Raw genomic sequence first — 27,867 nt, forward strand, 5'->3', positions numbered from 1 at the left:
CCTGGTCCACCTGATGTTTCCCTTTCTTTTCCTCCTTCCCTCCCTTCTCACTCCATCTGAAAATCAATGGAAAAATATCCCCAGGTAAGGATTTAAAAAAAAATGTAAACTTCAATTGTTAAGTACTAATCTTGGGTGACCAGGGGCACCTCTAAGCCTCAGTTTTTCATTTGAGAAAATGAAATATTTACTAAAATGAGATTATTTATATAAAGAACCTGACACACAGAAAGCACACAAATGTCACCTATCATGATCATTATTGATCTTCTCTATCATATGGCTTCTCTTCCAGGAACCCTCTCCTCAACTCTCAAATATGGAGATGCAAGCTAGTAGTACCTTTTTAGCTATTTAACTCATTCGATGCTTTTTAAAATTTATTGATTGATGTTTAGAGAAAGAGAAAGGGAGGGGGCGAGGAAGAGAGAAACATCAATTTGTTGTTCTGTGTATCTATGCATTCATTGGTTAACTCTTTTTTTATTTTTGTTGTTAATCCTCACCTAAGGACATTTTTTTTTCCATTGGTTTTTAACAGCCAAACTCCATTTGTTTTTAGAGAGAGAGACAGAAACATCCATGTGTGAGAGAGAAACATCTATCAGCTGCCTCCTGCATGCCCCCTACTGGGGGATCCAGCTACAACCCAGGCACCTACTCTGACCAGAAATCCAACTGGCAACCTTTTGGTGTACAGGATGACACCCAACCAATTGAACCACACCGGCCAGGGCCATTGGTTGACTCTTGTATGTGCCCTGACTAGGAATGTAACTTGTAACCTTGGTATATTGGGATGATGCTCTGAGCTACACAGCCAGGGCACTCATTCAGTATTTTTAAATTCATTTAAATTCATTTCCAACTTGTAAAAGTCTGACTACTTCACTTAAAATTCATAAGCACAGCCCAGCTGGTGTGGTTAAGTGGTTGAGCATCAATCCATGCACCAAGAGGTTGCAGATTTGATTCCCAGTGAGGGCACATGCCCAGGTTGTGGGCCAAATCCCCAGTAGGGGGCATGCAGGAGGCAACCAATCAGTGTTCTCTCTCATCAATGTTTCTGTCTCTCTATCCCTCTCCCGTCCTCTCTTTCTAAACATCAATAAAGAAAAAAAAAAATTCACGAGCACAGAATCTGTATTCTAATCATTTGGGTTCAAATCCTGCCTTCATCACTTTACCTGAGTGATCTTGAGAAGTTAATTAAACACTGTGCCTTTTTTTCTCATATTAAAATAGGGAAAGTAATAGTATCTACTTTATATAGAGTTGTATGTTATAGTAAATGAGTTAATAAACATAAAATTCTTAGAATAGGGCCTGGCAGGGACACAGTAAGTACTATATAAATATTAGCTATTTTTGTTACTATAAGGGGTCAAGTCAAACTGGGCCTACATTCCCATATTACAATAATTAGCTGGGTGTAGCATTGGTTGTGCACTTTACACACAGCATGGCCTCCTCAGTTCACACAGAACATATCCAGTAGTTCTTTCATCTTTTTCATCTTCACAGATAGACCTAGGTGCTTGTCCTACCCCTACCCCAGCCAAGTGGTCAAAGTTCATCATGAGAACTCACCAGGTCTGCCCTTGTCCAGACCCTCAAATTGGCACCCTCCGTGCCGCCACCTACCCCAAATGGGAGTGAGCAATACCCTTGGGAATCTCCTAGATTCACTGCTCCATCTGGCATTTCCAAACCTTGGGGTTTCCCTTGTTGGGCTCCTCTTGCTGGGGCTCCCCTAGCAGAAAATGTCAAGCTCAACACAGCTGAGAAGTGAGAGACTCCCATTCCCTTTTATCACAGTTTGGGGCCTTGCACAAAAACTGCCTTCAGGAATTGCTCAGGTCTTGCACCACTCATCCTGCTATAGCTGCAGCATAGTGCCTCTGATATGGCGATTCCGGAAAGACTTGCAGCCCTCCATAAAGCCATGCTCCAGCTTTGGACAGCAACAGGCAAGTGCCTGAGAGAGGAATGGTGACTGGGAGTGCCTCTCCCCCATAAACATAAAACCCAGTGAAACTCAAAACCCATCCTCTCCACCTCCACAGTCAGAGGGCCCAGAAACAGTCAGCAGAGATCAGAAACTGGGAGGTGGGTATTTGATGGGTAAAACAGACAGACAAAGTAGCATGTTTTGCTATCATTTATTTGCTATGTGGTATGTACCCAAAGCATAAGTCAGGTCTGATGTACTACCCTCTGATCCCAGGAGAAAGGGCAGATAAGGAGAGCCCAAGGAGAAGCTACCCCATCATGGGTAAATTGTGGGGGTGGGCAAAGGCAGTGGGAGACCTGGGCATCCTGCTCTGACTTCTAGCAAGTTCTCCTGCCCTCAGCCTAAGGAGCTTCCCACCCTCCCATCAAATGGTCCCAGGTGCAGCAATGGGAGAGGGAAGTGGAGGAGAAAAAAAAGAAAGATGACTCAGTGCTGGATGGAGGCATCTTAGCTCTGTTAAAGCTATTTGGCCCTGGCTGTAACTACAGGCAAAACTGGGTACAGGTGGCTGGGCCAAGAACTGTGGAATGGAGTGAGTACTCAGTAGGCATGGTTGGCAACGTAGAGGGACTGTGCTGCTGTTCCTCCATCTTCTCCACTGCCTTCATACTTGCCCTGGGCTGCAAGCCCATTCACCTGCAAAAGTGAGAGGAGGGAAGGTATACGCAGGCTGAGCCAGCCCACAGGTGCCAAAGGCTGTAGTCTCTGGGTGCTACCTGCTGTCTAGCTACATATCACCACCCCCAACCACCACCCTTAGCTCCCAACCTCAGCCCGCTTGATGAACTCCTCAGTGGCAGCCCCAGCATTGTCCTGTTGCCCTCGCCAGGCATTGAGTGCAGAGGCCTGCAGGGCACGCCCATAGGAGAAGGTGAGGGCCCAGGGCCTCGGAAGGGGGCAGCGGTTGATAGCATTGAGGTTGAGTGATGCCTCTTCTTCACTCTGACCCCCAGACAGGAAGGTCACTCCTAGAGAGGAGAAGAGAAGAGAAGCTGATTAGTCATGCTCTGTTTTGCAGGGTAAGAGAGACCCCTGAAGGCCACCAGAAGAACCTGAGGATGGGTCAAAGGATAGGAGTAGGTTAGGAAGCAGGGTGGTACCTGGGACAGCTGGGGGCACAGTGCGACGCAGGGCAGTGACCGTTGCCATGGCAACCTCCTCTGGGCTATACTTGTTAGGACAGGCATGGCCAGGGGTCACCATGTTGGGCTTCAGCAGGGTCCCTTCCAGGTACACATGATGATCACTCAGAGCCTTATACACAGCAGCCAGGACCTGAGGATCAGAAGAGGTTTACTAAGGTTTGGGTCCCTGCCACTTACTGCTCTATGTTCCCTGTCTAGAGGCGGGTGGGCATGTGAGGGTCAGTACAGACTCAGACTCACAGGTCTGTTCCAAGATCAGGTAAAAAGTGCTTAAGGAGCCCTAGCCGGTTTGGCTCAGCGGTTGGAGCGTCGGCCTGCGGTACAGAGAGACCCGGGTTCGGTTCCCGCTAAGGGCAAGTACCTCGGTTGCAGTTTGTCCCCGGCCCTGGTTGGTCGTGCGGGTGGCAGCCACTCGATGTGTCCCTTCACATCGATGTTTCTCTCTCTCTCTCTCTCTCTTCCTCTCTCTCCCTCCCGCTCTATCTGAACAAAAAGTGAAAAAATGTCCTCGGGTGAGGATAAAAAAAAAAAAAAGTGCTTAAGGAAAGTGCCTGCATGGGAACCAGGGACTGTGGTGAACAAGCTCCCTATCAGAACAAGCTGCCCAGGTGTGGACTCACCTTCTCTGTGACATACTGACAACGTCTGAGGTCATGGTCTCCATCAGGCAGAATTTCCGGTTCCACAATAGGCACGATGCCATTCTGCAGGTAAGAGAAGAATAGCTTGGCAGGGGCGGTAGGTAGGATGGGAGAAAGTTCTCTCTCCACCCGGTTCAGGGCACCCATCTGAACCCCTCACGCATGTATACACACACCTGCTGGCAGATGCTGGCATAACGGGCCAGCACATTGGCATTTTCCAGAATAGCAAGTGCTGAGGGCGTGCGCTCACTGATTTTCAGCACACAGCGCCACTTGGCAAAGTCGGCACCATCCTTCTTGTACTGGGCACAGCGTTCTGAGAGCCCATCCAGCCCTGCAGACATAGTACCAGTCTTATCACTCTGCCCTTCTTTGCCAGCATCAACCACCCACCATCCCTGTGGTCCTGAAGCCCACCCATCCTGTACCTTGAGTGGTAGTTTCTCCATCAGTCCCGGCTAGAGGCACTACACCTTTGTCAACCTGAAGGGAAAACATAGGCAGAAGGCTGAACCCACACAGGGTTCCCCTTGCCACCCCTTATACACACACACCTATTTCCATGCTCAGTCCCCATCCAGGGCCAGTGGCTGCACCTTGATGCCAACGACAATGCCTTTATCCTGGATGGTACGAACGAAAGGGACACCATTATCATCTTTCTGGTAAAGTGTCTCATGAAAGAAGATGACACCTCCAATGCACTTCTTCACACGGTCATCGGCGCTGAACAGGACCTGGCGGTACAAACGGCGGTTCTCCTCTGTGTTCTCTACCCCGATTTGGCTCAGCCGCTTGGCCATGCTACCTGGGGGCAAACAAAGAGGAGTGACAAGGTCATCCAGGGCTTCCTGGCCACCTCTACCATACCCAATCACAGGCCCCCACCTACCTACAGACTCATCTGCGGCCAGGATGCCTTTGCCTGGAGCCACAATCCGGAGGGCAATGTCAGACAACTCCTTTTTCTGCTCAGCAGAAAGGGCTGGGTATGAATGGGGCATGGTGACAGCTCTCTGGAATGGAGACAAGATATAAAAGCTTGACCCCACCCACTACCTCCTCTGCTTCCTTTCCTGGCCATATGGGCCAAATGGCAGGCCCCCCACCCCCTTCAATAAGCATGGGGATAGGAACAGGGCAACAGTCCTTGGCATGGGTCCTGCGCACCAAAGTGACACCAATTTATCTGACAGCTAGCAGGCTTAGGGCCCGTTCCCACATCTCCTTTTGTCTCTGATGGGCTCCCTTCCCAGCCCTGGAGAAAGATGCAGGGTGGGGGTGGGAGTTAAGCAGCCCTGAAGCTACAAGTCTTATGAAACTACTGCCCAAATGAAGATGCCAATCCTTCTTTCATTGAATTTGGCCCCTTCTTCAGGTAGGCATAAGTCCTGACCTTTCCAACTTCCCTTTTCTCACCCTCAGCAGAATCCCTAGGGAAAGTGCACTTACTTCCAAGCCTTCAACCTTCTTCCCTTGGCTTGTGGAGGAAAAGGTTGAAAGGAGAGGGGCAGATAGGGAGTAGGAGGGGCAGGCTTCTAAAACTTGTTTTCCAGCCCTGGCTGGTTTGGCTTAGTGGTTAGAGTGTTGGCCTGCGGACCAAAGAGTCACGGGTTCGATTGTGGTCAAGGGTACCTCGGTTGCAATTCAGTCCCCAGCCCTGGTCAGGTTTGTGCAGGAGGCAACCAGTTGGTGTCTCTCTCTCACATCAATGTTTCTCTTTCTCTCTCCGGGTTCGATTGTGGTCAAAGGTACCTCGGTTGCAATTCAGTCTCCAGCCCTGGTTGGGGTTGTACAGGAGGCAACCAGTTGGTGTATCTCTCACATCAATGTTTCTCTTTCTCTCTCCCTCCCTCCCACTCTATCTGAAGATAGGTGGAAAAATATCCTTGGGTGAGGATTTAAAAAACAAAACAAAACAAAACTTGTTTTCCAGATGGGAGCAGAGGACGAAGATTGAAAGGAATGAGCGGAAAGGCTGAGAAAGGAAGGGAGAGATGGAGGAGATGGCAGGAGATTTGTTGGGTGGTGATAGTTACACAGGCTAACTAGTCAAGGAAAAGGACCTAGACCAGGGGGATAGAGAATGCAAAAAAAACTGTGGAGGGAACTCAGCCGAGGAGAGAGAGCAGATGAGATTTAAATGGTCTTGGTGTAAGAGGCTGACCCCAAGAATAAAAACAGTAGGCAGTGGAAGATCTGGGATTGGAAAAACTCAGGTCTCAGCGTAAGAGCTGAGCGGAAGGGGTGTTGCGAGAGGTCTGAACCATGGATTTTGAGTGGACAGAAAGGAGAGAGGATGTAAGGAGAGAACTGAGATGGCACATCCAAGGGCCCCAGGGAGCAGGGCAAGGATGGCAAGAAGAAGAGTCAGGAAGAGAAAGCAGAGATGCTGAGCAGCTCCCGCCTCGCCCCGGCCTCACCTGTGAACAGCGAGTTAGTGGCAGCAGCACAGGAACAGCTTGGGTTCAAGTCTGCAACAGCTGTGGCTTTAGCCCCGGCTCCAGTAAATGAGGCTGAAGATGCCGCAGAGCTACGTGACTCCCCGGGGGGCGGGGCCGTCACCTCCCGCCCAGGCCACTCCCCACCCTAGGACTGGTGTCCTAGCAAGGCCACGCCCACAGAGGCGGGGCAACGAAGTGGAGTGACTACGTTGCCAAGACCTCGGAGGCTGTTGTGGACCGTCCCCCTCCCACCTCGTGGAGCTTTGCCACCGGGGCCCCAGAGGCAGGAAATGGCCTTGCCCTCATTTCTGGTATAATTGCCTTTACCATGTGCTGGATGTTGGGGATTAAGCCTGGTGTGGTGAAGGAGAGTTACCTGAACAGTCACAACAGGTGGGATAGGCGGGACAGAGGCACCAACAAAGTGTGGGAGTCTAGTGCAGGGAGTAAGAAACTGAGTTTCTCTGTCCTTGCCCTCTTATTCACCAGGGCCTACTGGAGAATGAAGCCTTGTCTGTACCCCATCCCCACCCCCCAGGCCGTGAGCCAGGGAACAAGCAGTCCAGTGCCCAGTATATTTGGGGAAGCCAGAGAAGGGAGGAGGGGCAGCCGACTTTGGCCCTGGGTGCAGCTAGAGGGGTGAGTGGAGGGTGCCCAGGCAGGAGGGTCAAGCTGCTTCTCTCCTGACTTTATCCACCTGCTCTTACCCAAGAAACAAGATTCAGCGAGCCTGAAGAAATACACTAAATATACTTTATTTAAATAACATTAAATCTAGCTGGCTTTATGCCAATTGGTCCTGGTGTTGGGGTAATGGAGTATTGCAGGTAGAGGGTTAAAACAGACTCCAGCTTTTAGTTTCTTAGCTCAGAAATTCCAGCAATCCCTGTAGCTCCTTGCAATCCTTCACGACCTCTGGGATGGACAGCAGAGTCTGGGAAGAGAGACAGAAAAGGCAGCTCAGTCACAATCCCAGGAAGCACCCACCGAGTTGGGGGGGGCGGGGGGTGGAAGCCACAGCGAAGCCTGCAACATTGCCTTAGTTCAACTCCTGCCTTCCTTTACCTCATAAATATGCTGAACAATGTCGTCTAGTTTCTTTAACTCTCTGTCAGAGCGCCGAAGATTCTCCTCCAGAATGTTTCTCTAGAAAGCAAATAAGTTGCATAAGTTCTATGCTTAAAAGAACAACATAGCCCAGCCAGTGTGGCTCAGTGGTTGAGCGATGACCCATACACCAAGAGGTCACCGGTTCTATTCCTGGTCAGGGCATATGCCCAGGTTGTGGGCCCAATTCCCAGTGAAGAGCATGCAGGAGGCAGCCAATCAATGTTCTCTCTCATTCTCCCTTTCTCTCTCTCTAAAATCAATAAAGAGGAAAAAATTTTTTTAAAATTATAAACAGCATAGCTTGTGAGGCAAGGAAAATATGGCAGGGCAATTGCTAGTGGTGGTGAAAAATGGTCCCCCAACGGCATGGGAATTCTTACATGACTCTGGAACTTGATCATGAGTTTTTCCTTCTCATTTTTCATCTCCAGGAACATCATCCTCAGTTTGTCCACCTATAGATACGTCAAAATCAGTAGGGGCACAGCCTAGGGTTCCCACCAGCTGCCCAGCTCCTCTGTTAACTCTGAGTCACCTCCTGGGAGAGCCACACTTTTTCCTGGATCCAGTTAGTGGCCATGGGCTGACAGTTGGGGTCTAGCTGGCCTGCCAGGGTCTCTTGGAGCACCTTAGTCTCTGTTTCCGCACGCCGAAGTGAGCGGGTAAGCTGGGTCACCTCCTCTCTAAGGCTCTGGGGATGAGAACAGAGAGGTATCCAGTAGTCCTTAAAGCTCCTCTCCATCATTTTTATTACATGCTGTGAACAAGATAGACCAGGAATCCAATCCCCACATTTGGGATCCTGGCTACCAGTGACAAAGGAGGAAGAGGATTGGGCATCATGACAAACATACTATGAGCTCGCCACTCTTGTCTATCTGCTCTAAAATCTTCTCGTTCTGCTGCTGTATCACTTCCTGGAGCTCCTTTTCATTCTGTGAGAGAAAGGAAAGTAAGAAGGTAAGAAAGCACTGAGAGAGCTGGCTTCTTTGCAGCCCTTGCCAGGAAATAGGATTTAGTGCCTGACCCATGTTCAGCCCAGGTTGCTACCAATTGATACCACTCTTCTTCCCCTAGGGCTAAGTCAGGCAAGGCATGTCTCAGTGTTGAGAGAGAGCTCTGCTAGAGCTCCCGACTTCTAGGTTGGCGTGGGGATGGGTCAGCTCATAGCTGATTCCCAAACATGTAAAATGTCTGACCCCAGGAAGGGCAAAACTAGGGCAGTGGTTGGAAAATCCCCATCACCCAAATTCCCAGAGAGACAATGGTTCCCAGTGGGCCAGTACAGCTGCCCCAGTTCTTCATTGCCCCACTTCTAGGCCCCTCCTTCACCTTGTAGCGCAAGCACAAGGCCTGGTTCAGCTTCTCTATGTCCACTTCCTTTGCCTTCTGGGCTTCCTTATGCTGTTCTTCCTGGGCCTGCAGCCTAGCCTGCAGATCACAACTAGGGAAGAGAAGAGTTCTGCATTATTCCTGTCCTCCCGAGGGCTAGCTGGGCTCTTGATGTAAGGGGCTGACCTCTCTCACCAAGACTGTACTCCACTCACATCTTTCGCTGCAGAGATCTGACAGCTTCTTCTTTAGACTCTTGCAGCAAGGAACACAGGCTCTGAAGCTCCCGAGTCATAATACTCATTTCTTCCAGCCTCTTCTCCATTCCTGGGGTCGCTGAAAGAAAAAGTCCTAGATAGAGGTAGAGCCATTTAGCTCTGGAAGGAAGGAGTGTATAGGCATTATTTTCCATAACTCTTATCCATGTTCCCCACTCATAGGATTTGAGTGTCCAAAACATTACAGGTCCCAAAAGATAGAAATAAAATGAGCCCAAGTAGAATTGAGGTTTTTAGAGCAAAGCACTTTTCACTGTTTTAGTCTCTATCATCACTACTTGATCTAGATATTAGGCAGGATCCCTGGAGCCCATCCTAACCTGCAGGTTGAAGGCAAGCCACTGATGCAACTGGGGTGAAAGCACTCTTGTCACTTCCAAGCAAGGATACAGGAGCTGATTCTGGCTCTAAAATAAAAACCAACCATGGTAGAGGGCCCCTCTGGTAATCCAGTCAAGGATCTGCCATAATGGAAGCCAGGGAGAGATAGGTCTGTTGATGGGCATCTTTAATAGCTCAAGATATCAGCAGGGTCACAATTTTCCCACCCCTAATTCCAGGGCCTTTAACCTTTGTCTGCCATTGCTGTTAAGATGCTTCCCAAGAAGGTGCTGTCAGTGGGTGGAGGGTGTTGCTGGGCAGAAGCACAGGCTGTACTTTTCAGGAGGGTCTCTGGCTCAGCCTAAGGGATAATGACAACAAAACATCATCGCTTTTCAGTGTTAGTGATTTCCCTGAACTCCCAGGTACTCACCAGCTACCTCCTCTGGAATGCTGTTCTATTTTTATTTATTATTTATTTATTTATTATTATTATTTTTATCCTCACCCAAGGACATTTTTCCACTTTTTTGTTAAGATAGAGTGGGAGGAAGAAAGAGGAAGAGAGAGAGAGAGAGAGATACATCGATGCGAAAGGGACACATTGAGTGGCTGCCACCTGCACGGCATGACCAGCCAGGGCCGGAGACAAACTGCAACCGAGGCACGTGCCCCTAGTGAGAACCGAACCCGGGTCTCTCCGGACCGCAGGCCGACGCTCTAACCGCTGAGCCAAACCGGCCAGGGCTATTTTTATTTATTTACTTTTATTTTTTTAATCCTCACCAGAGGACATTCCTCCATTTTTTGTTCAAATAGAGAGGGAGGAAGAGAGAGAAACATCGACGTGAAAGGGACACATCAAGTGGTTGCCACCTGCACGACCCAACCTGGGCCAAGGACAAACTGCAACAGAAGCACGTGCCCTTAGCAGGAACCAAACCCGGGTCTCTCTGGACCGCAGGCCAACACTCTAACCGCTGAGCCAAATCGGCCAGGGCTAGTTACTATTTTTTTTTAATCCTCACCCGAGGATATTTTTCCATTTATCTTCAGATAGAGTGGGAGGAAAAGAGAGAGAGAGAGAAACATTTATGTGAGAGAAACACACCAACTGGTTGCCTCCCGCACAACCTAACCAGGGACGGGGACAAACCCCAACTGAGGTACATGTCCTTGGCCGGAATTGAACCTACGACTCTTTAGGTCCACAAGCCGATGACTCTAACCACTGAGCCAAACTGGCCAGGGCATGAAATGCTGTTCTCTCTATTACTTCTCTTCTCTACCTTCACCTTCTTCCTTATCTACTTTCCCTGAAAACAACTACAATAATTCATTTTTTTTTAAAGACTTGGTAAGGGTGGGCAAAGAAACACTCTGGGTGTCTAAAGAACACCAACACCAGGGCCCCTCAGGGGTGATCAGAGCCCAGTGCTGAACATCATGGAAGTACAATAATTCTTTTTAAAAAAAACACCTTGCGCCGTGGCCAGTTTGGCTCAGTGGTTAGAGCGTTGGCCTGCGGTCCGGAGAGACCCGGGTTCGGTTCCCGCTAAGGGCATGTACCTCGGTTGCAGTTTGTCCCCGGCCCTGGTTGGTCGTGCGGGTGGCAGCCACTCGATGTGTCCCTTTCACATCGATGTTTCTCTCTCTCTCTTGACCCCTCTCTCCCTCCAGCTCTATCTGAAGATAAATGCAAAAAATGTCCTTGGGTGAGGATTAAATAAATACATACATAAATAAATAAATAAATAAATAAATAAATAAATAAAACCTTGCCCTGGCTGATGTGGCCCAGTGGTTACAGTGTCGACACATGCACCAAAGGGTCACAGGTTTGATTTCGGTCAAGAGCACGTACCTGTGTTGCAAATTCAATCCCTGTACCCAGTCAAGGCACATGCAGGAGGCAACTGATACATGTGTCTCTCTCTCTCTTTTTCTCCCCCTCCCTCCGTCCCTTCCACTCTCTCTAAAAAAATATCAAGCCCAGCCGGTATGGCTCACTGGTTGAGTGTTAACCCCTGCATCAAGAGGTCACCAGTTTGATTCCCCATCAGGGCACATGCCCTGGTTGTGGGCCCAATCCCCAGTAGGGGACATGCAGGAAGCAGCCAATCGATGGTCTCTCTCATTGATGTTTCGATCTCACTCTCCCTTTCTCTCTGTCTAAAATCAATAAAGAAAAAAAATATTAAAAAAAAAAATTAAATAAAAAAATCAATGAAGCCCTGGCCGTTTTGCTCAGTGGTTAGAGTGTCAACCTGCGGACCAGAATCTCAGGCTCAATTCCAGTCAAGGGCACGTACCTTGGTTGGATTCGGTCCCCGGCCCTGGTCAGGGTTGTGCGGGAAGCAACCAACCCATGTGTCTCTCTCACAGTGATGTTTCTCTCTCTCCCACCCACTCTATCTGAAGATAAATGGAAAAATATCCTTGAGTAAGGATTATAAATAAATAAATAAATAAATAAATAATGGAGCCCTGGCCAGTTTGGCTCAGCGGTCGGACTGTGGTCCAGAGAGACCGGGTTTGGTTCCCGCTAAGGGCATGTACCTCGGTTGCAGTTTGTCTCTGGCCCTGATTGGGTCGTGCAGGTGGCAACCACTCGATGTGTCCCTTTCACATGTTTCTCTCTCTCTCTCCCCCTCCCACTCTATCTGAACAAAAAAATGGAAAAATGTCCTCAAGTGAGGATAAAAAAAAAAAATCAATGGAAAAAATATCCTCGGGTGAGAATTAACAACAACAACAAATAATAATAATAAAATATAAAAAAAACTTCTTCTTGCCTTAAATCCCCTACAGTTCTTGCCTAAAATTCTCACCATCTATTGACTCCCCAGCCCACTATACTCAGGCTTCTGCAACATGAACCCACCAAAATTCTCATTATTTCATTCAATGGCATCCTTATTTGCAAATACAGTGGACATTTTTCAGCTCTTATTTTACCTGACCTATTTGATAATCAATAGCCACATTCTTTAGAAACTTCCTTTTCTTATCTTCTGGGACATGACTCTCTCTCCTTTATAGGTAGGCCTCATACCTTTCTGGTTATTTCTTCTTTCTATCCATAAGTCCTTAATTGTTGGGATCCTTCTGGTTAAGCCTTGGCCCTCTTCACACTCTAATCTGTTCCCCGGGTGGCCTTACCTCAGGAGCTCCTCAAAAATATCCACTTCCTAATAGATGACTCTTCAGTCTCTATCAACTGGATTTTCCCCCAATCTCTAGATCTGGAGGCTCAACTGCCTGTGAAAAATCTACCAGGATATGCCATAGTTCACCTGAAATGTAGTATGTATAAAACTGAGCTCACCATTTTCCCTGACCCACCCCACCAAAAAATGTGTTCCTCCTGTATTCATGATCCTAGAGTAGGGGCAGCACTGTCTGCAGCTCAAATCTGGCCTGCCACCTGTTTTTGTAAATATCGACCACAGCCATACCCATCCATTTATATACTGTCTATGGTTGCTATTGAGATATAAAGGTAAAGATGAGTAGTTAAGACAGAGACTACATGGCTCTCAAAGCTGAAAATATTTATTACGTTTCACTTCACAGGAAGTTTGTCAACCCAGTTCTAGAGAGTGTCACCATCTTTCCAGCCATCTAGACATCACCATTCACTCTTCCTCCTTACTCCTATATCAAATTAGTCACAAAGTTCTATTACTTGTACTTCCCAAATATGTATTGGATTCATCCAAACCATCCCCTCCTCCCAACCCATCTATAATTGCCATTAGTTTAAGCTTTCAAAATCTAGCATCCTGCCTATTTCTCTAGCCTTGTCTCCTTGTCATCCTCACCCCAAAAACTCCTACAATCCAATTATAAAGAGCTACTTCCAAATCCCCAAACTTGCCATATTCCATGTGAGTAGGGCCTTGCCTTGTTCATCTACAGTCTCAGCACCTCACCTAGGCCTTGTTACAAGATAGACATTACAAAAATGTATGCATAGTGCCTTTATGACTTTCATATACTACTCCCTCTGCCTGGTGGACCTTCCTATATAATCACCCTTGCAAACTTCTAAGCCTTATGGCTGCCCAAGGGTCACCCGCTTTGAGAAGACATCCTAACTCTCAAAGTTAGAACAGATGCTCCTTTCTCTGTGCTCTCACAGTGATCATCCACACAGACTACTATCACGATCACAAGTCAAGATGACAAGTTTACATCTGGCTGTCTTCCCTGCAAGACTATGGATTCTTTTGCATTTCCTATGCTCAGTACAAACTAGGGAAGAGGGTCAGATCATAAGCACTTTCAGACTTCAGGATCCTGGCTGCACCTTTAACTGTTGAATAAGCTAATTAACTCTGTATTCTGAAAGATAAATGGCTGCATTTATTGTTTAGGGTGCACTGTGGGGAAGCCAAAGAAGCAAGACTAAATTTCTGTTTTCTTTAAACAAAGTCTAATTGAAGAGACCAGACAGCCAAGGAAAATTAATACAAGTGCAAGAGATCATTGAGTCGATGTGATTTTGAAACATTTAAAAGAAGGTGAACTAGAGAGTATTTTAATAGGAAAGGAAAAGGTATTTCCAGTTTGAAGACAGAGAAGATGGATATGGAGGTGGAGATGGACAGCCTGAGTCTAGGGGTAAATGGAGAGGGGATGTGTTTGTAGCGTATAGGCAGTCTAGTCTAGTTGGAATGAAGGATTCATAATATGGAGGTAGAAGACAAATAAAGAAAAGTTTGAGTGACAGGTCAAAGAGAGCCTGTAGGCAACTGAAAGTCACTAAGGCCACAGAGATGTTTGGAACAAAAATAGTGTTGTAGGAATTAAAGATATAATTGGAAAATCTCAGTAAACTAGGAATAGAGGGGAAATTCCTCAACTTGATAAAGAATATCTACAAAAACTTACAGCTATCATCATACTTAATGGTGAGAAACTTGAAGCTTTCCCTTTAAGATCAGGTATAGCCTGGCCGGTGTGGCTCAGTGGTTGAGCATCAACTCATGCACCAGGAGGTCACTGGTTCAATTCCCGGTCAGGGCACATGCCCAGGTTGTGGGCCAAATCCCCAGTGGGGGCCATGCGGGAGGCAGCCAATCGATGTTCTCTTTCATCAATGTTTCTATTTCTCTCTCCCTCTCCCTTCCTCTCTATCTAAAATCAATAAAGAAAAAAAATTAAAAAAAAAAAAAAAAGATCAGGTACAAAGCAAGCATGTCCCCTCTCACCACTCCTTTTCAACATTGTAGTGAAAGTTCTAACTAATATAGTAAGACAAGAAAAGGATATATGCATGTACGTGTAACCAATGGACACAGACAACAATGCTGGGGATGGGGTGGGGGTGGGGGATCGGGAGGAGGGTGTCAATGGGGAAAAGGGAAAAACAACTGTAACAAAAATAAATTTAAAAAAATTTTTAAAGAAAAGGATATAAGAGATATGCAGATTGGGAAGGAAGAAATGAAAGATACGATCGGAAGGGAAAAGGAGGAGCCCCCAGATCCTACCTTCTCCTTTAGTTTTGTGTGTAGGAAGAGGGTCAGGCTCTGTAGTTGCTCATTCAGCACCTCTAGCTCTTGGGAATACTGGCGTGTCTTCTCTAGGTCTTTCTCCTGGTTCTCTGCTATGGTGCTAGCCAGCTTAGACCTGAAATATAAGAAAGGAACTTCTCTGAATATCTCTCCCAAATCCCAAACAGAACTGCATTTAAAAGGAAAACAAAAGGCTCTGGACCTTGTCATAATTCCATCCTTGGAGACTTTAGCTTCTAAAAGGGTTTCTGGGAAAGATAAGCACTTAGAGGGAAAGCACAGAAGGTGGAGATCTTACTTCAGATTCTCTACAGTGTCCTTGAGGTCTTCACACTGCAAGCTGCGCTCCCGGAGCACTTCCAGTGTGGTTTTCAACTGACACTCAACCTGGCCCAGCTCCAAGTGAGCTACCTGATTCTCTTGATCTGCAAACTAGGGAAACAGGAGAAGGAAGAAAGAAAAGGAGCATGAGAAGGAGGGGGTAAAATGAATCTAAGTGGGAAATGTTGGAGCTCTGGAAACAGAGGCTTTTACTAGTCCTCTGTCTCAAACCTCATTTCAGTACCATCTGGTAAGAGTCACATGCCCTGGCCTGTTTGGCTCAGTGGTTAGAGCATCGGCCCATGGACTGAAGAGTTGCAGGTTCAATTCCAGTCAGGGGCATGTACCTTGGATGAGGTTTGGTCCCTGACCCTGGTTGGGGTCATGTGGGAGGCAACCAGTCAATGTGTCTCTCTCACATTGATGTTTCTCTCTCTTTCCCTCCCTCCCTCCCACTCAGAAAAGTATCCTGGGGTGAAGAGTAAAAAAAAAGAGTCACACTCTTGCCAGCTTCCCCGCCCCAAGCCATATTCCTTACCTCCAGAGTCTCCTTCAGGTCCTGCACCTCCTTGGCCAGGACAGCATGTTGCTGCTGCAGCTCTGCTAGCATATGTTTTAGTGCCATCTCTTCCTTTTGCCATCTGCCAGAAACCTTATATTAGATCCCATTGGTCCTATATCCTGGGCACCTACTGCCACAATAACCTGATAGGAACTCACTGAGTAGCATGCTTCTCATTGCTCTGGGTAAGCTGGCAGAGCAACTCATCCTTCATGGCCAGGTCTTGGGTACAATGGGCATGCTGACTCTGTAGCTCTTTTAGCTGACTCTGTGTGCTGGCCAGAATCTGCAGCTGAGCCTGGAGATCTAAACCAAAAGTATCCTAATGACACCATGTGGTCACCAGGTCAGAACCTCCCCACACTTCTGCTCCAAACAAGTGCTCTAGAGCACGTTCTTGTTCTACTGCCACACCCCAAGCCTTAGCAGGGCACAAATGCTAGCATGCATGCACACACACCTGTTGCTAGGCGACTATTTTCCAACTCCAGTTGTTCTATTTGGCCTTTGCAGTCCTCTAACTGGGAAGAGACTTGTTCCAGCTCCATGGAAACCTAGGAAGAAAAGAGTTTTTCTCCCACAGTTCCTCCTGAATCAAGAGTCCCAGGACTTGGTCCAGCTTCTCTTTCTGGACAGAACAGCAAACCACCTTGCTCCTGGGAAGCAACACTGCAGCAAATAAGGCTGATCATCAGGAAAAAGTAGTAACAGGAGAAAAGTTTCTGAAGAAGATGCTGAAGTGCAAAGGAAATGACTAGGCCAAAGGCCATCTTACAGGGGAGGGACCTGGATGGTTTCCAAACCCACAGGGTAGAAAAAAGACAGGTCCAGGGTAAGAGGCTACTCTGTAGAGAAGGAAGTCAGGCCTAAGCAGTCTCCATTCATGGTTTGTACCTGCTGCTTTTCCTCAATTGCAGCATCACGTTCCTGTAGGGTCTGCCGGCTCTTAGCTGTGAGTTTCTCTGTGAGTTGTCGAGACCGGCTCAGCAGAGTTGTCCATGTTATATACTACCAGGGGAAGAAAGCAGGTCAGTCAAGCACTCTTGAGGCAAGGTTCCTAACAGGTTGGCTGTGAGTAAAGGAGTGGTATGATGGCCCCAAATACTCACATCCAGTTGCATAGATATCCAATCCTGTTGCAAGATTGAAGTAAGACTTGTTGTCTGCCGAGCCAACTCTTCTTGCTCAGTATGAAGACCTACCTATACAAAAAGGAGTGCTATGGAGGGAGCCCCCTTCCCCTGGATACAACAAAGTGGGGGTATATGATCATGCTCCCATGTATCAGCATGGATCTCAATAAAGAAAATGCCCTCAAATTACCAGTTGGATCTGGGCCTCCTTCAAGAGTCCTCTGAATTTCCTCATGGATGCCTGGTCCTGTTGCAACTGGCTGATGCGCTGACTGGCATGTGCACAGAAAGCCTCTAGCACTGTCTCTGCCTGATTGGGGAAGAGGTTTCAAGGACATGGTAGGCAGAGGAGGGAAAGAGCACAAAAAGCCAAACTATCTGCCACATCAATAGTTTAATTCATTATTCTCTAGGGCAGACAATTCTTAGGCCACCCATCTCTGTCTCAAGTAAATTTGTGTTCCTGTAGGAACCCTGAGGAAGAGATCGCCCACATCCAGGAACACAAGCCTGACAACTTACCACATCCTTGCCTCTGAGGGCCATTTCCTCTTTGTGCTTTGACTCCTCCCTTTCTATTTTGAGGCTCTGGAGCCTTGTCCTCAATTTCTTCAACACATCAAAACAGCAGGAGACCAAGGTTTCTGTGCGCCGAGACTACAAGATAAGAATCAGATCCTGTGTCTGGTTCCCTCTTTTGGCTTTCAGTCCCACCAGAGGCCTCTGCCTTCATCTTCATGCTGCTTACCTCCTGACTCACAGTAGTTTTGTCTTCCTCTAAGTGCAACAGAGATAGGTAAAGCAAGGATATCAGCTCTTTAGAGATCAGCACCCATGATTGCTATAGAGGGAAAGATAGTTAGCTAGATTAAATAAAGTCACTCAGCAGGATATAAGCAGGGACACTGGTAAGGAAAGCCACTAACCCCAATTTCAAGCTCCAGTAAGGAGATGTTCTTAACAAAGGTTTGGAGACCTCCCTTCCTTCACTACCACAGTTGAGTACCACCATCAGCTAACCACCCAGGATTCTCCATTCTTGATTTTCACAGGAGACCCAGTCGTGATATAAGATCAGTCAACACTTACCATAACATTCCTGGTCTGCTGCAGAGTCTGTCCAATCTCTTGGTTCTCTGGAAGATGCTGCAGTTGCTTACTTATCTAGGCAGAGAAACAGAGCTGTTTCTTTTGCATAGGTAGCATGCACCACCAGTACCTCACTTCCCCTCCCACCCATCAAGACACAGGATCCTTTCCTGTGAGTCAGGAAGCAAGCCCTGGCTGGTTTGGCTCAGCGGCTGGAGCGTCAGCCTGTGGACCAGAGAGTCCCGGGTTTAGTTTCCGCTAGGGGCATGTACAAAAACAAAACAAAACAAAAAACCAGAAAGCAAAGCTCACAGCTTGATGAAGCCAAGTCAGAAAAAAATCCAGAAATAGGTAAAAATATCTTTTTTACAATAACGTTTTCTAATTATGAGGATAGTGTTTATTGTCAGATTTTGGAAAGACAGAAGTGAATAAAATGCAAAAAGAAATCACTGCTAATTTCACAACCTAGAGCAGTGATTTTTAACCAACAGTATACCACCTATTTCAAAAGATTTTGATATATGTCCACACCAGAGATGTTGCTATAGGGATTTGCTGTAACTGATAAGTATATTATTTCCCTAAGGTGCTGGGGCGGGGCGGGGGAGCAAATAGTTGTAGAGTACTGATTTAGAAAGGAATTACAATATTCAGTAAATTCTAAGATGATTACCTTTTTACATTTTAACACCTCTAAAATTGGGATGCATCTCGCCCTGGCCAGTTTGGCTCAGCGGTTAGAGCGTCAGCCTGCGGTCCAGAGAGACCCGGGTTCGGTTCCCGCTAAGGGTGCACACCTCGGTTGCAGTTTGTCCCAGACCATGGTTGGTCAGATGGGTGGCAGCCACTCGATGTGTCCCTTTCACGTCGATGTTTCTCTCTCTCTTTCTCTTCCTCTCTCTCCCTCCCACTCTATCTGAACAAAAAATAGAAAAATGTCCTCGGGTGAGGATTAAATAAATAAATAAATAAAATAAAATAAAATTGGGATGCATCTTAAAATCTGAAAGACAGTAATGCTTAAGAAAAACCAGTTGAGCCCTGGCCGGTTTGGCTCAGCGGTTAGAGCGTCCACCTGCGGTCTGGAGAGACCCGGGTTCAGTTCCTGCTAAGGGCGCGTACCTCGGTTGCGGTTTGTCCCCGGCCCTGGTTGGTCGTGCGGGTGGCAGCCACTCGATGTGTCCCTTTCACATCGATGTTTCCCTCTCTCTCTCTTCCTCTCTCTCTCTCCCTCTCTGTCTGTACAAAAAATGGAAAAATGTCCTCGGATGAGGATTAAAAAAAAAAAACAGTTGAGATTACTTTATATATATTTGGGGTCCTGCTTTAATTACTTGATTTTATTAAACTAAGGTTATTTAGCTCTGAATTTATATTCACTCTCCTCATTGGAATAGCCTGAAACTGGAATATCTACTTTAGGGGGACTTATCAAAGTAGAGTATCACCCATTTTTAACTTCTGCTGATATTTCAACTCAAAGCCTCTCAGAGGTTATCTGAACTCTGATTTCCTTTCTTTTTCTTTTTTAATTTTTTTTCCTTTATTTATTTTAGAGAGAGAAGAGGGAGACAGCGAAAGAAACATTAATGAGAGAGAACATCGATTGGCTGCCTCCTGCATGCCCCTCACTGGGGATCGGGCCCACAACCTGGGCATGTGTCCTGACTAGGAATTGAACTGGAGACCTCTTGCTGTATGGGTTGACACTCAACCGCTGAGCCACACTGGCTGGACTGATTTCCTTTCTTTAAAAACCTTGCAGTTATGTTAAACTTCTTTTCCCACGTTATTAAAAATTCTTCATAAACATACTTTTAAATGACTGCAGAATGTCCCATCTTATGGATATACCATTATTTTTATTATTATTATTTTTTTAATTACCATCTTTATGCAGAATTTTATTTTTCTTAGGCTATATCCATAGATGTGAAGTTACTGGATCAAAAAATTTGAACTGATTTAAGGGCCTTACTTAAATGTCCTCCAAAAAAAGTTGAACCAACTTATATCCTACTGACAGCAGGACAGTGTGTATCAGCATTATCTATTTTATTCTTTGCTATTTTGTCAAGAAAATAGCATAATTGGGGATGTAAAGTACAGCATAGACAATATAGCCAATAATACTGTAATAACTGTGGATGGGTACTGGCAATATTGGGGGACCACTTTGGTTTTTTTTGGTTTGTTTTTTTTATCCTCACCCGAGGATATTTTTCCATTTTTTGTACAGATAGAGTGGGAGGGAGAGAGAGGAAGGGAGAGAGAGTGAGAAACATCGACGTGAAGGGACACATCGAGTGGCTGCCACCCGCACGACCAACCAGGGCCGGGGACAAACTGCAACCGAAGTACGTGCCCTTAGCGGGAACTGAACCCGGGTCTCTCCAGACCGCAGGCCGACACTCTAACCGCTGAGCCAAACTGGCCAGGGCTGGGGGACCACTTTGTAAAATATGATTGTCTCACCACTATTCTGTTCACCTGAAACTAATACAAAATAATATTGAATGTAAACTGTAATTGAAAAATAAAATTAAGAAAAGAAAAATTAATAAAAAAGAGAAAGAAAATAGCATCATTGTTTCATTTCTCTGATCATCAGTAATGGTAAGCTTCTCAAATATTTATTAGTCATTTTTATTTCCTTATTCTCTAATTGTTCGTTATCTTGGGGCAGACCAAAATCTTAGTGTGCTATGTAGAGTAGACACATGATCTCAAAGGCTGCAAAGCTATGGGAAGACTTTAAAGTTCTGAGAGAAAAGTGAGGAGCCTTCATTACTGCTGAAAGGCAGCCATCATGTGGGAAAAAACTAACTGCTGGAGCAGCAGTGCTGAGTCATGATGTTACAGCAGTCTGGATTTAAGGGGGGCAGATCTCTTGGAGTTCATTGCTCCCTTCCCCAGCAAAATACTAATCATTCCCCCATGTCGTGCAGTAAGGCACAGAGTACCCCATGAGCGCTGGACAAGACGCACACACTGTTCAGAGCTGGGCAGTCAGGCAGGTGATGAGATTAGTGTGAAGGATGAAACCAAGCAGCAAGGACATAGCAATGTGATGGGGAATGGCTGAAGGTGTTGTCATTTCCCCTCTTTGGTTCTGCTTCAGTGGCCTCTAAAGGAATTTGGCAAGCTTCAGAGGAAGGGGTACAAGGCCAACTCTGGGGTAGGGAATGAGGTCAAAGACAAGAGAAAAGGATACAAAAATAAGAAAACAGGAGAGAAATTGAGCAGCTAAAGGAATGATGAGCCTATGGTTTCCAGGATTTTGAAAAAAGATAATGTCGTTATTTGAGGATATTTTAACCCAAAGGAGGTCTTTGGGCATTTGGAGAACATCTCTTCTTAGCAGTACCACCTATTAACCTCACCAGCTTCTCAATTTCTTCCCTTGACACCATTCCCTTTCTTTTTTATTTATTTATTTATTTTTTGGGTACATGCCCCTAGTGGGAACCGAACCCAGGACTTTCTGGTCCACAGGCTGATGCTTCAACCGCTGAGCCAAACCAGCCAGGGCAACACCATTCCCTTTATTCCTCAGTCTGTGTTGTCACAGATAGAGGCCTCTACAAAATTGTTCTTTAAACTGTTTTCCTCTCCTATCTGCTATAATAATTTTGAAAGACTGAGTGCCCTTAAATTTAAATTGTTATAAAGGCTGTAATTTTCACCATATTATAAATATTGACAATTTGAAATAAAAGTGTTAAATCACTCTTAATGCCCGGCCGGTGTGACTCAGTGCATTGAGTGTCACCCCTTGGACCGAGAGGTCCCGGTTCAATTCCTGATGAGGGCACATGCCTGGGTTTCAGGCTCGATCCCAGTAGGTGGTGTGCAGGAGGCAGCTGATTGACGTTTTTCTCTCACACTGATGTTTCTACTTTTCTCTCTCTCTCTAAAAAAAAAAAAAATCATTAAAAACATATTTCTTAAAAAATCACTCTTAATTATATCCAATGGTCTACATACACCATAATGATTTAATACCTATTTTATACATTTAAAAATACATGAACAAGCTCTTTTTTAACAGTCAGAAATTTTACACCATCTCTTTTTCTTCTTGAACCTGTATTTTCATTCCTTTCAGAATTTTATCCTAATGTATTTTTATTTTTTTCACTTGTGGAATCGATGTTTATTTCTCAATTATACAGGGAGGCTATATACACAGTGTTGCTACACATTTTTATATTATTAATCCACACTATTTAAAGAAATTTATTTATTTATTTACTCAGAGTCTAATAGATACTTTACTCTGAGCAATCCAGTACATGATAGAAAACCTTTTAAATATATAAAAGATTCATTTGTGCACACATAAATGTCTCAAAGGTAGCAAACTACTGAGGCATTGTGATTTAGATGAGCGTTGCAAACATAATACCATAAATGAATACTTAAAATGAATCTTAATAACACAAAAGCTTGGAGTAGTGACTTCCTCACACATCTTGGAGTATGTCTTAGACGATAATCCCATAAAATACTATATGGCTTCAACCGGAACTTCAGGGTTTTCCTTCCACACCCAGCTATTGCCCTCATTTCTTGACAGTATCTTATGGGCAGAAATTTTGTTCTTTCTCTTAATCAAGGAGCTACCTAATGTATTTTTATACTGTAGTCTTTTTTTTTATCTTTATTGTTATAGTCTGTTACTGATCAACATATTTGCAACAACAAAAGTTCATCTAAATTGAAATTAAAATTTCTTTTAAATTCCTGACCATAGCTTTTAAGTGAAAAATAGTTCTTTTAGATGGAGAAATATTTTCAACAGTTGTATACTAATCATTGTAATATAATAATTTTAATATAATCACAAATATATCTAGTAAAATTTTATTGATAATCATCTATTAATGAAATGGATAGAGCCTCCTTCCCCTTATTAATTCATGTGTCTGTGGATTACTATAATTCCTACAATAAGACATGATTCAGCAACAATTCTATGCCTATTTTCCATCTTCTAGATGTAAGCACTGAGAAGTACTCGCAAAAATAATAGGAATAAGTAGGAATGAAAAAAAGGCAAGAAGGGCAGGGGCATGTCACCCAATTCTAGGAGCTCCTTTGGAGATACATGCCAAAACTCTCATAGTAAACTTTCATCAAAAATATTTAATGATCCGCCCTGGCCGGTTTGGCTCAGCGGTTAGAACGTCAGCCTGCGGTCCGGAGAGACCCGGGTTCGGTTCCCGCTAAGGGCACGTACTTCGGTTGCAGTTTGTCCCCAGCCCTGGTTGGTCGTGCGGGTGGCAGCCACTCGATGTGTCCCTTCACGTCGATGTTTCTCTCTCTCTCTCCCTTCCTCTCTCTCCCTCCCACTCTATCTGTGCAAAAAATGGAAAAATATCCTCGGGTGAGGATAAAAAAAAAAAAAAAAAAAAAAAAAATATTTAATGATCCAATAACATAATTAAAGTTTTTCTTCAATTTTGTTGAAAACATGCAAAAAACATGTTATATGATCATTATAGTCATTCATTTTCTCAGCACATACACAAATATTTTCTATTATTCGATTGCTATCCCTTGACAATGTAAGACTCAGGATAGGTAGTAAATATGGTCTTCTTTTTTTATCCTCACTGGAGGACATTTTTTTTTTTTTTTTTTAATCCTCACCCGAGGATATTTTTCCATTTTTTGTACAGATAGAGTGGGAGGGAGAGAGAGGAAGGGAGAGAGAGAAACATCGACGTGAAGGGACACATCGAGTGGCTGCCACCCGCACGACCAACCAGGGCCGGGGACAAACTGCAACCGAAGTATGTGCCCTTAGCGGAAACCGAACCCGGGTCTCTCCGGACCGCAGGCCGACGCTCTAACCGCTGAGCCAAACTGGCCAGGGCTGGAGGACATTTTTGTATTTATCTTCAGATAGAGCAGGAGGGAGGGAGGGAGGGAGGAAGAGAGAGAGAGAAACATCGATGCAAGAGAGACACATCAACTGGTACCACTCACCCGACCCCAACTGGGGCCGGGGACAAACTGTAACCGAGGTCCATGCCCTTAGCGGGAACTGAACCTGGGACTCTCTGGTCCACAGGCCGACGCTCTAACCACTGAGCAAAACTGGCCAGGGCTATGGTCTTCTTTAGTAAAGTGGGCAAGGGAATTGAGAATGGGGAACCAGGAAAGCAAAAAAACCTAGCAGAGTATATTTGGAAGATGAAGATCTAGAGACCGATTCTCTTAAAACTTTCCTTGCTTGCCTTCCCATCAAAAGTCTTGAGGTACCCCAGGAGTATAGTGAGTACCCACAAGCTTTAAGGAATTTTCCAAATCCACAACTTTTACATATTCTAAGAATTAGTCTCCTTTGCTCTCTGGTAGTTTATCAGCTTAAATTCTGAGGAAGAGGGCCCACTGGGATCTTCCACGCTTTGGGAATAACCTTCTTACCCCATTGGGAGAGTTGTCAGTTGTGTCAGTCTGTGTGCTACTGTCCTGAACTTCTGGGTGAGGGTTCAGCTGGTTCTTCCAATTCCGCAGCTGGCGGGAGAGAACCTCCAGAATGACAAGAGAGTTCATCAGGTTATCTTCTAGGTCGTGTCGCGATAAGGCAGTCAGATCTGGAGGGTGGCTGCAGCAGAAAGAGAACATGAGGATAAGAAAGAGAGGGGAAGGGATGGAAGTGGCAGGTCCAGGTTAATGGAGCCCAGGAGGCACCAGGATATAGGGACACTTACTTCCCCCACAGGTGCTCCCTCTCAGAAGTACTGTCCTTGGTGCCCACCAGGCCTGTCTGGGATGTGTTTGTACTCTTTTCCTGTGGTGGTGCTGGGGGAGTAAACCAAGTCCCCACAGAGCAAGTAGAGAAAGGAGTAGTGCCAGTTGCAGCATCCTGAAGCACAGAGGGCAGGGATAAACTCTGGCGGAGGTTTTCCAGCATGACTGAGGTATTTACACCTTTTTCCAGCCAGGCCAGTGGGGACATCCAAGGCCCTGTATCAGAGATGAGAATCCTACCAGCATCTTCTACTGCTGGGCATGGAGCTGCCTGGGATTCCATTTCTCCTGGATTTGGGGTCAGGCATGTGGACGGAGTATCTTGCATCTTTGAGACCAGTGCTTGATCTCTCAATTCAAACTCCTCAAGGAGGGTTGGAAAGCTCATTTCTCTTTCCTCTATAGCTCTGTGCTCTACAGTTTCCTCCCCTGTGTTCACATGACTGACAGGGAAATCTGCTGCTAAGGCAGTTGAAGGGGGAAGACAGAGCATGGAGGAAGGCAAGAAGGTATCACTTTCAGAAGACACTAAGTCCTCAAGCACAGCCTCAGTTCTACTGTCCCCCAAGCTTTTCTTGAAACAGTGTAGCTGTTGCTCAGAACAGGGATTTGATGGATGCTCCAAGAGATGGAATGGAGGATCCTGAAATGTAAGTTTCTCAGGCACAGCAGGAACAACTGCTGAAAAGCTATCTTCCATGCAGGGTTCCACCCCCTTTCTCAGTAGAACTCCTGGCCTCAAAGGCTCATCTAGAGAAAAACTGTTTGTCTCTGCCATGGTATTTAAATGGGCCTCAAGTGTAATGTCTTCTGACTGCCCTCCTGCAGAGGGTACAAGGATCATGGTTTTAACCACATTGTTGTTCAGTGGGTCTACTGCTTCCTCAGGTGTTTTGGGAGTAGAGTTGTTTTGAGGAATCAGACTTAGAGGATGCTTATCTGATTCATGTTGGCAAGCTTCTAGCCACTTTGGGGAGTCTGTCATCTTAGCATTTTCAGAATCCAGTGGAGATAACTTGTTGCTGCCCTCCTGCCAAAGGAAACAAAAGCAGTTGACTAAGGCAATCAATTCTGGTTCCCAACATACAATGATGGGTGCAGGTTACTGTCCAAATTCGAAAAAGGAAAGAGTTCTCACTACCTCTGCTTAGGAAGGACCTTGGCTAAGCCTTGCTGCTCACTACAGAGACCCAATATCAGGGAAAGAAAAGCTGGGAAGCCATTTGGGGCCTTCCAAGTGAACCTGCCTACAGCATAAACAAATATCTACATCAAAGTGACGCCACTTCTCTTCGATTCTAACTCCAACTCACTTCTAAGGGAAATAGGTAGGAGGGGTCCTTAGCCTCAAGCTCTATTAGAATCTAGAGTTGGTACAAGATTTTCTTCCTTCTGGAACAGATGAGAAATTGGAGACCAGAGTTAGAGATCGCTTGGCCCACAGAGATCCATGGACCCTGAGGAAAAAGGGCAACATCCACCTGTACCAGTAACCTAGTCTCTGTCACCCCAAGAGCTGAGGGCATCCTGAATACATGGGTTGAATTCATTGAACCGTTGTGATTTGAAGGCTCCAGCTTTTGTAGCAGAGAAGAATGAAGAGCAGAGAGACTTCCTCCTGGTGCCCTAATAAGAAACTGACAACCTCTAACTGTTGGTTCACAGGGACAAGGACCACTTTACCTTCTACCACTTGCAGGGTTGCCTGTCCTGAGACTCAATGAACAAGGAAACAAAATATGCATGTACCTAAGTGGATCTAGTAGCCAGAGAAAGAACAAATCCTAAGATAGTGAGAAAAGGTAGGCTCCAACAAAACACAGCTGATGGAAGAAACATATGACAACTTGAACCCCCCAAAAATATGAGTATGTAAAAAGATTCACCTGACCAGTGTGGCTCAGTGGATTAGGCGTTGTCCCATGGACTGAGAGGTCCTGGTTGGTTCCCAGTCAGGGCACATGCCTGGGTTGCAGGTTCCATCCCCAGTGGGAGGGCATGTGGGAGGCAGCCAATTGATGTCTCTCTCTCCCTTCCTCTCTCTCTAAAAAAATCAATAAAAACATATTTTAAAAAAGAAATATTAAAAAAATAAATAGAAGAAAAAATAAGCAAATCTTCCCCTTTCAAGGAGTAATAGTAGCTATACCTAATGATCAGATTTGACTTTGAACTTTCTAGAAGCCAGAGCAAGAGGGAAAATATGGTAAACTATATAGTTCTCATTATCAGAAAGAGAAAAAAAATAGAATGGATGGATACACGGTGGGGCAAAAGTAGGTTTACAGTTGTGAGTGCACAAAACACAGAGTTTATTCTTGTACTATTAATTATTGTATTATTTTCCATAGAACAACTGTAAACCTACTTTGCCCCACCCTGTATTGCCTCACTCTGTCAGCTGTCTGACCTCTGCGTAAGTAAGCCGGTGTTAGAGAGAGACTATTAATCAAAATGGTAGTATTTTTCTCTAATTTCGTAAAGATTGAGCGGGGAGGAGGTGATAAAATCTAACAGCTAAATAGAGGTCCCGATTCTCAGTGGATTTCCTTTATTCACCCTAGAGCACCTCTCCGTTGGCCTGAATAGCTGTAAATGGATGTCACTAAAGTAGAAGGCTTCATTATCGTTATTAATTACGTTCCAGCTCTGGCCCTCAGTTCCTCTGAGCTCTCGGCCTCGGCAAAGAGCCCAGTAAAGAAGCTGGCCAGGCGAATCTCACCTGCAGCCCCAGTCTGCACAGTGATGGGGTCGAGTAGCTTTTCCGGGGCCCTTTTCCAGAGCTGGTGAGGGCACCGGGCTGCAGGTTAAGTTCTTGGAGAGGAGTTCTCATAGCTGATTTTCCCTGAGAAAGAAATAGACAGTGTAAGGAAGCCTGGGCTCTCCGCCCGTCCCCGGCTAAAAAGTTCAGGGGGCAATAAGAAGCTCCCACCCCAGACGCGCGGAAGCGCCAGGACCAACAAAACACTCCACACGCCCCCATCCCCGCCCCAGGCTCGACCCAGCTATGTCATTCTCCATGAGGCTGTCCCGCTCACCGGTTGGGGCGAAGGCGACAGGCTCAGTTTTTTCAACCGCCACATTTCAACACAAAGAACTGATCGACCACCTCGCAGACCCAAGAGGTGATAGCTACTTCACCCGTCGTCTTCATTTAAAACTGCTCCACGCTTCCGGATTGGCTGCG

General features: G+C 45.8%; 2 protein-coding genes across 3 annotated transcripts; both read right to left on the bottom strand.

Annotated features, from left to right (window-relative positions):
* Positions 1 to 2,146: 2,146 nt before the first annotated feature.
* Positions 2,147 to 6,347, bottom strand: ALDOC (aldolase, fructose-bisphosphate C). The gene is made up of 9 exons (XM_036269493.1): positions 6,227 to 6,347; positions 4,696 to 4,819; positions 4,400 to 4,611; positions 4,232 to 4,286; positions 3,977 to 4,137; positions 3,780 to 3,863; positions 3,115 to 3,289; positions 2,783 to 2,982; positions 2,147 to 2,650 (listed from the first exon to the last, which is right to left on the bottom strand). Exons 2-9 carry the CDS (start codon positions 4,805 to 4,807, stop codon positions 2,555 to 2,557), a joined length of 1,095 nt encoding a protein of 364 aa, XP_036125386.1. The 5' UTR covers positions 4,808 to 4,819; positions 6,227 to 6,347; the 3' UTR covers positions 2,147 to 2,554.
* A 635-nt stretch (positions 6,348 to 6,982) lies between these two features.
* Positions 6,983 to 27,824, bottom strand: SPAG5 (sperm associated antigen 5). 2 transcript variants are annotated; one of them, XM_036269521.1, is made up of 24 exons: positions 27,719 to 27,824; positions 27,403 to 27,525; positions 24,641 to 25,710; positions 24,354 to 24,534; positions 17,916 to 17,990; positions 17,575 to 17,667; positions 17,349 to 17,483; positions 17,017 to 17,136; positions 16,803 to 16,895; positions 16,588 to 16,701; positions 16,154 to 16,247; positions 15,852 to 15,999; positions 15,670 to 15,772; positions 15,109 to 15,242; positions 14,787 to 14,925; positions 9,538 to 9,649; positions 9,288 to 9,374; positions 8,905 to 9,025; positions 8,690 to 8,801; positions 8,212 to 8,292; positions 7,893 to 8,048; positions 7,738 to 7,812; positions 7,313 to 7,393; positions 6,983 to 7,181 (listed from the first exon to the last, which is right to left on the bottom strand). In XM_036269521.1, the coding sequence occupies exons 1-24, from the start codon at positions 27,761 to 27,763 to the stop codon at positions 7,110 to 7,112; spliced, it is 3,564 nt and encodes a 1,187-aa protein (XP_036125414.1). In that variant the 5' UTR covers positions 27,764 to 27,824; the 3' UTR covers positions 6,983 to 7,109. The 2 variants fall into 2 exon arrangements, with proteins under 2 accessions (XP_036125414.1, XP_036125413.1); XM_036269520.1 differs by having other exon boundaries at positions 7,050 to 7,181; positions 8,905 to 9,040.
* Positions 27,825 to 27,867: the final 43 nt, after the last annotated feature.

This window comes from Molossus molossus, unplaced genomic scaffold, assembly GCF_014108415.1.
Source record: "Molossus molossus isolate mMolMol1 unplaced genomic scaffold, mMolMol1.p scaffold_m16_p_19, whole genome shotgun sequence".
In the NCBI taxonomy this organism is placed as follows: Eukaryota; Metazoa; Chordata; class Mammalia; order Chiroptera; family Molossidae; genus Molossus; species Molossus molossus.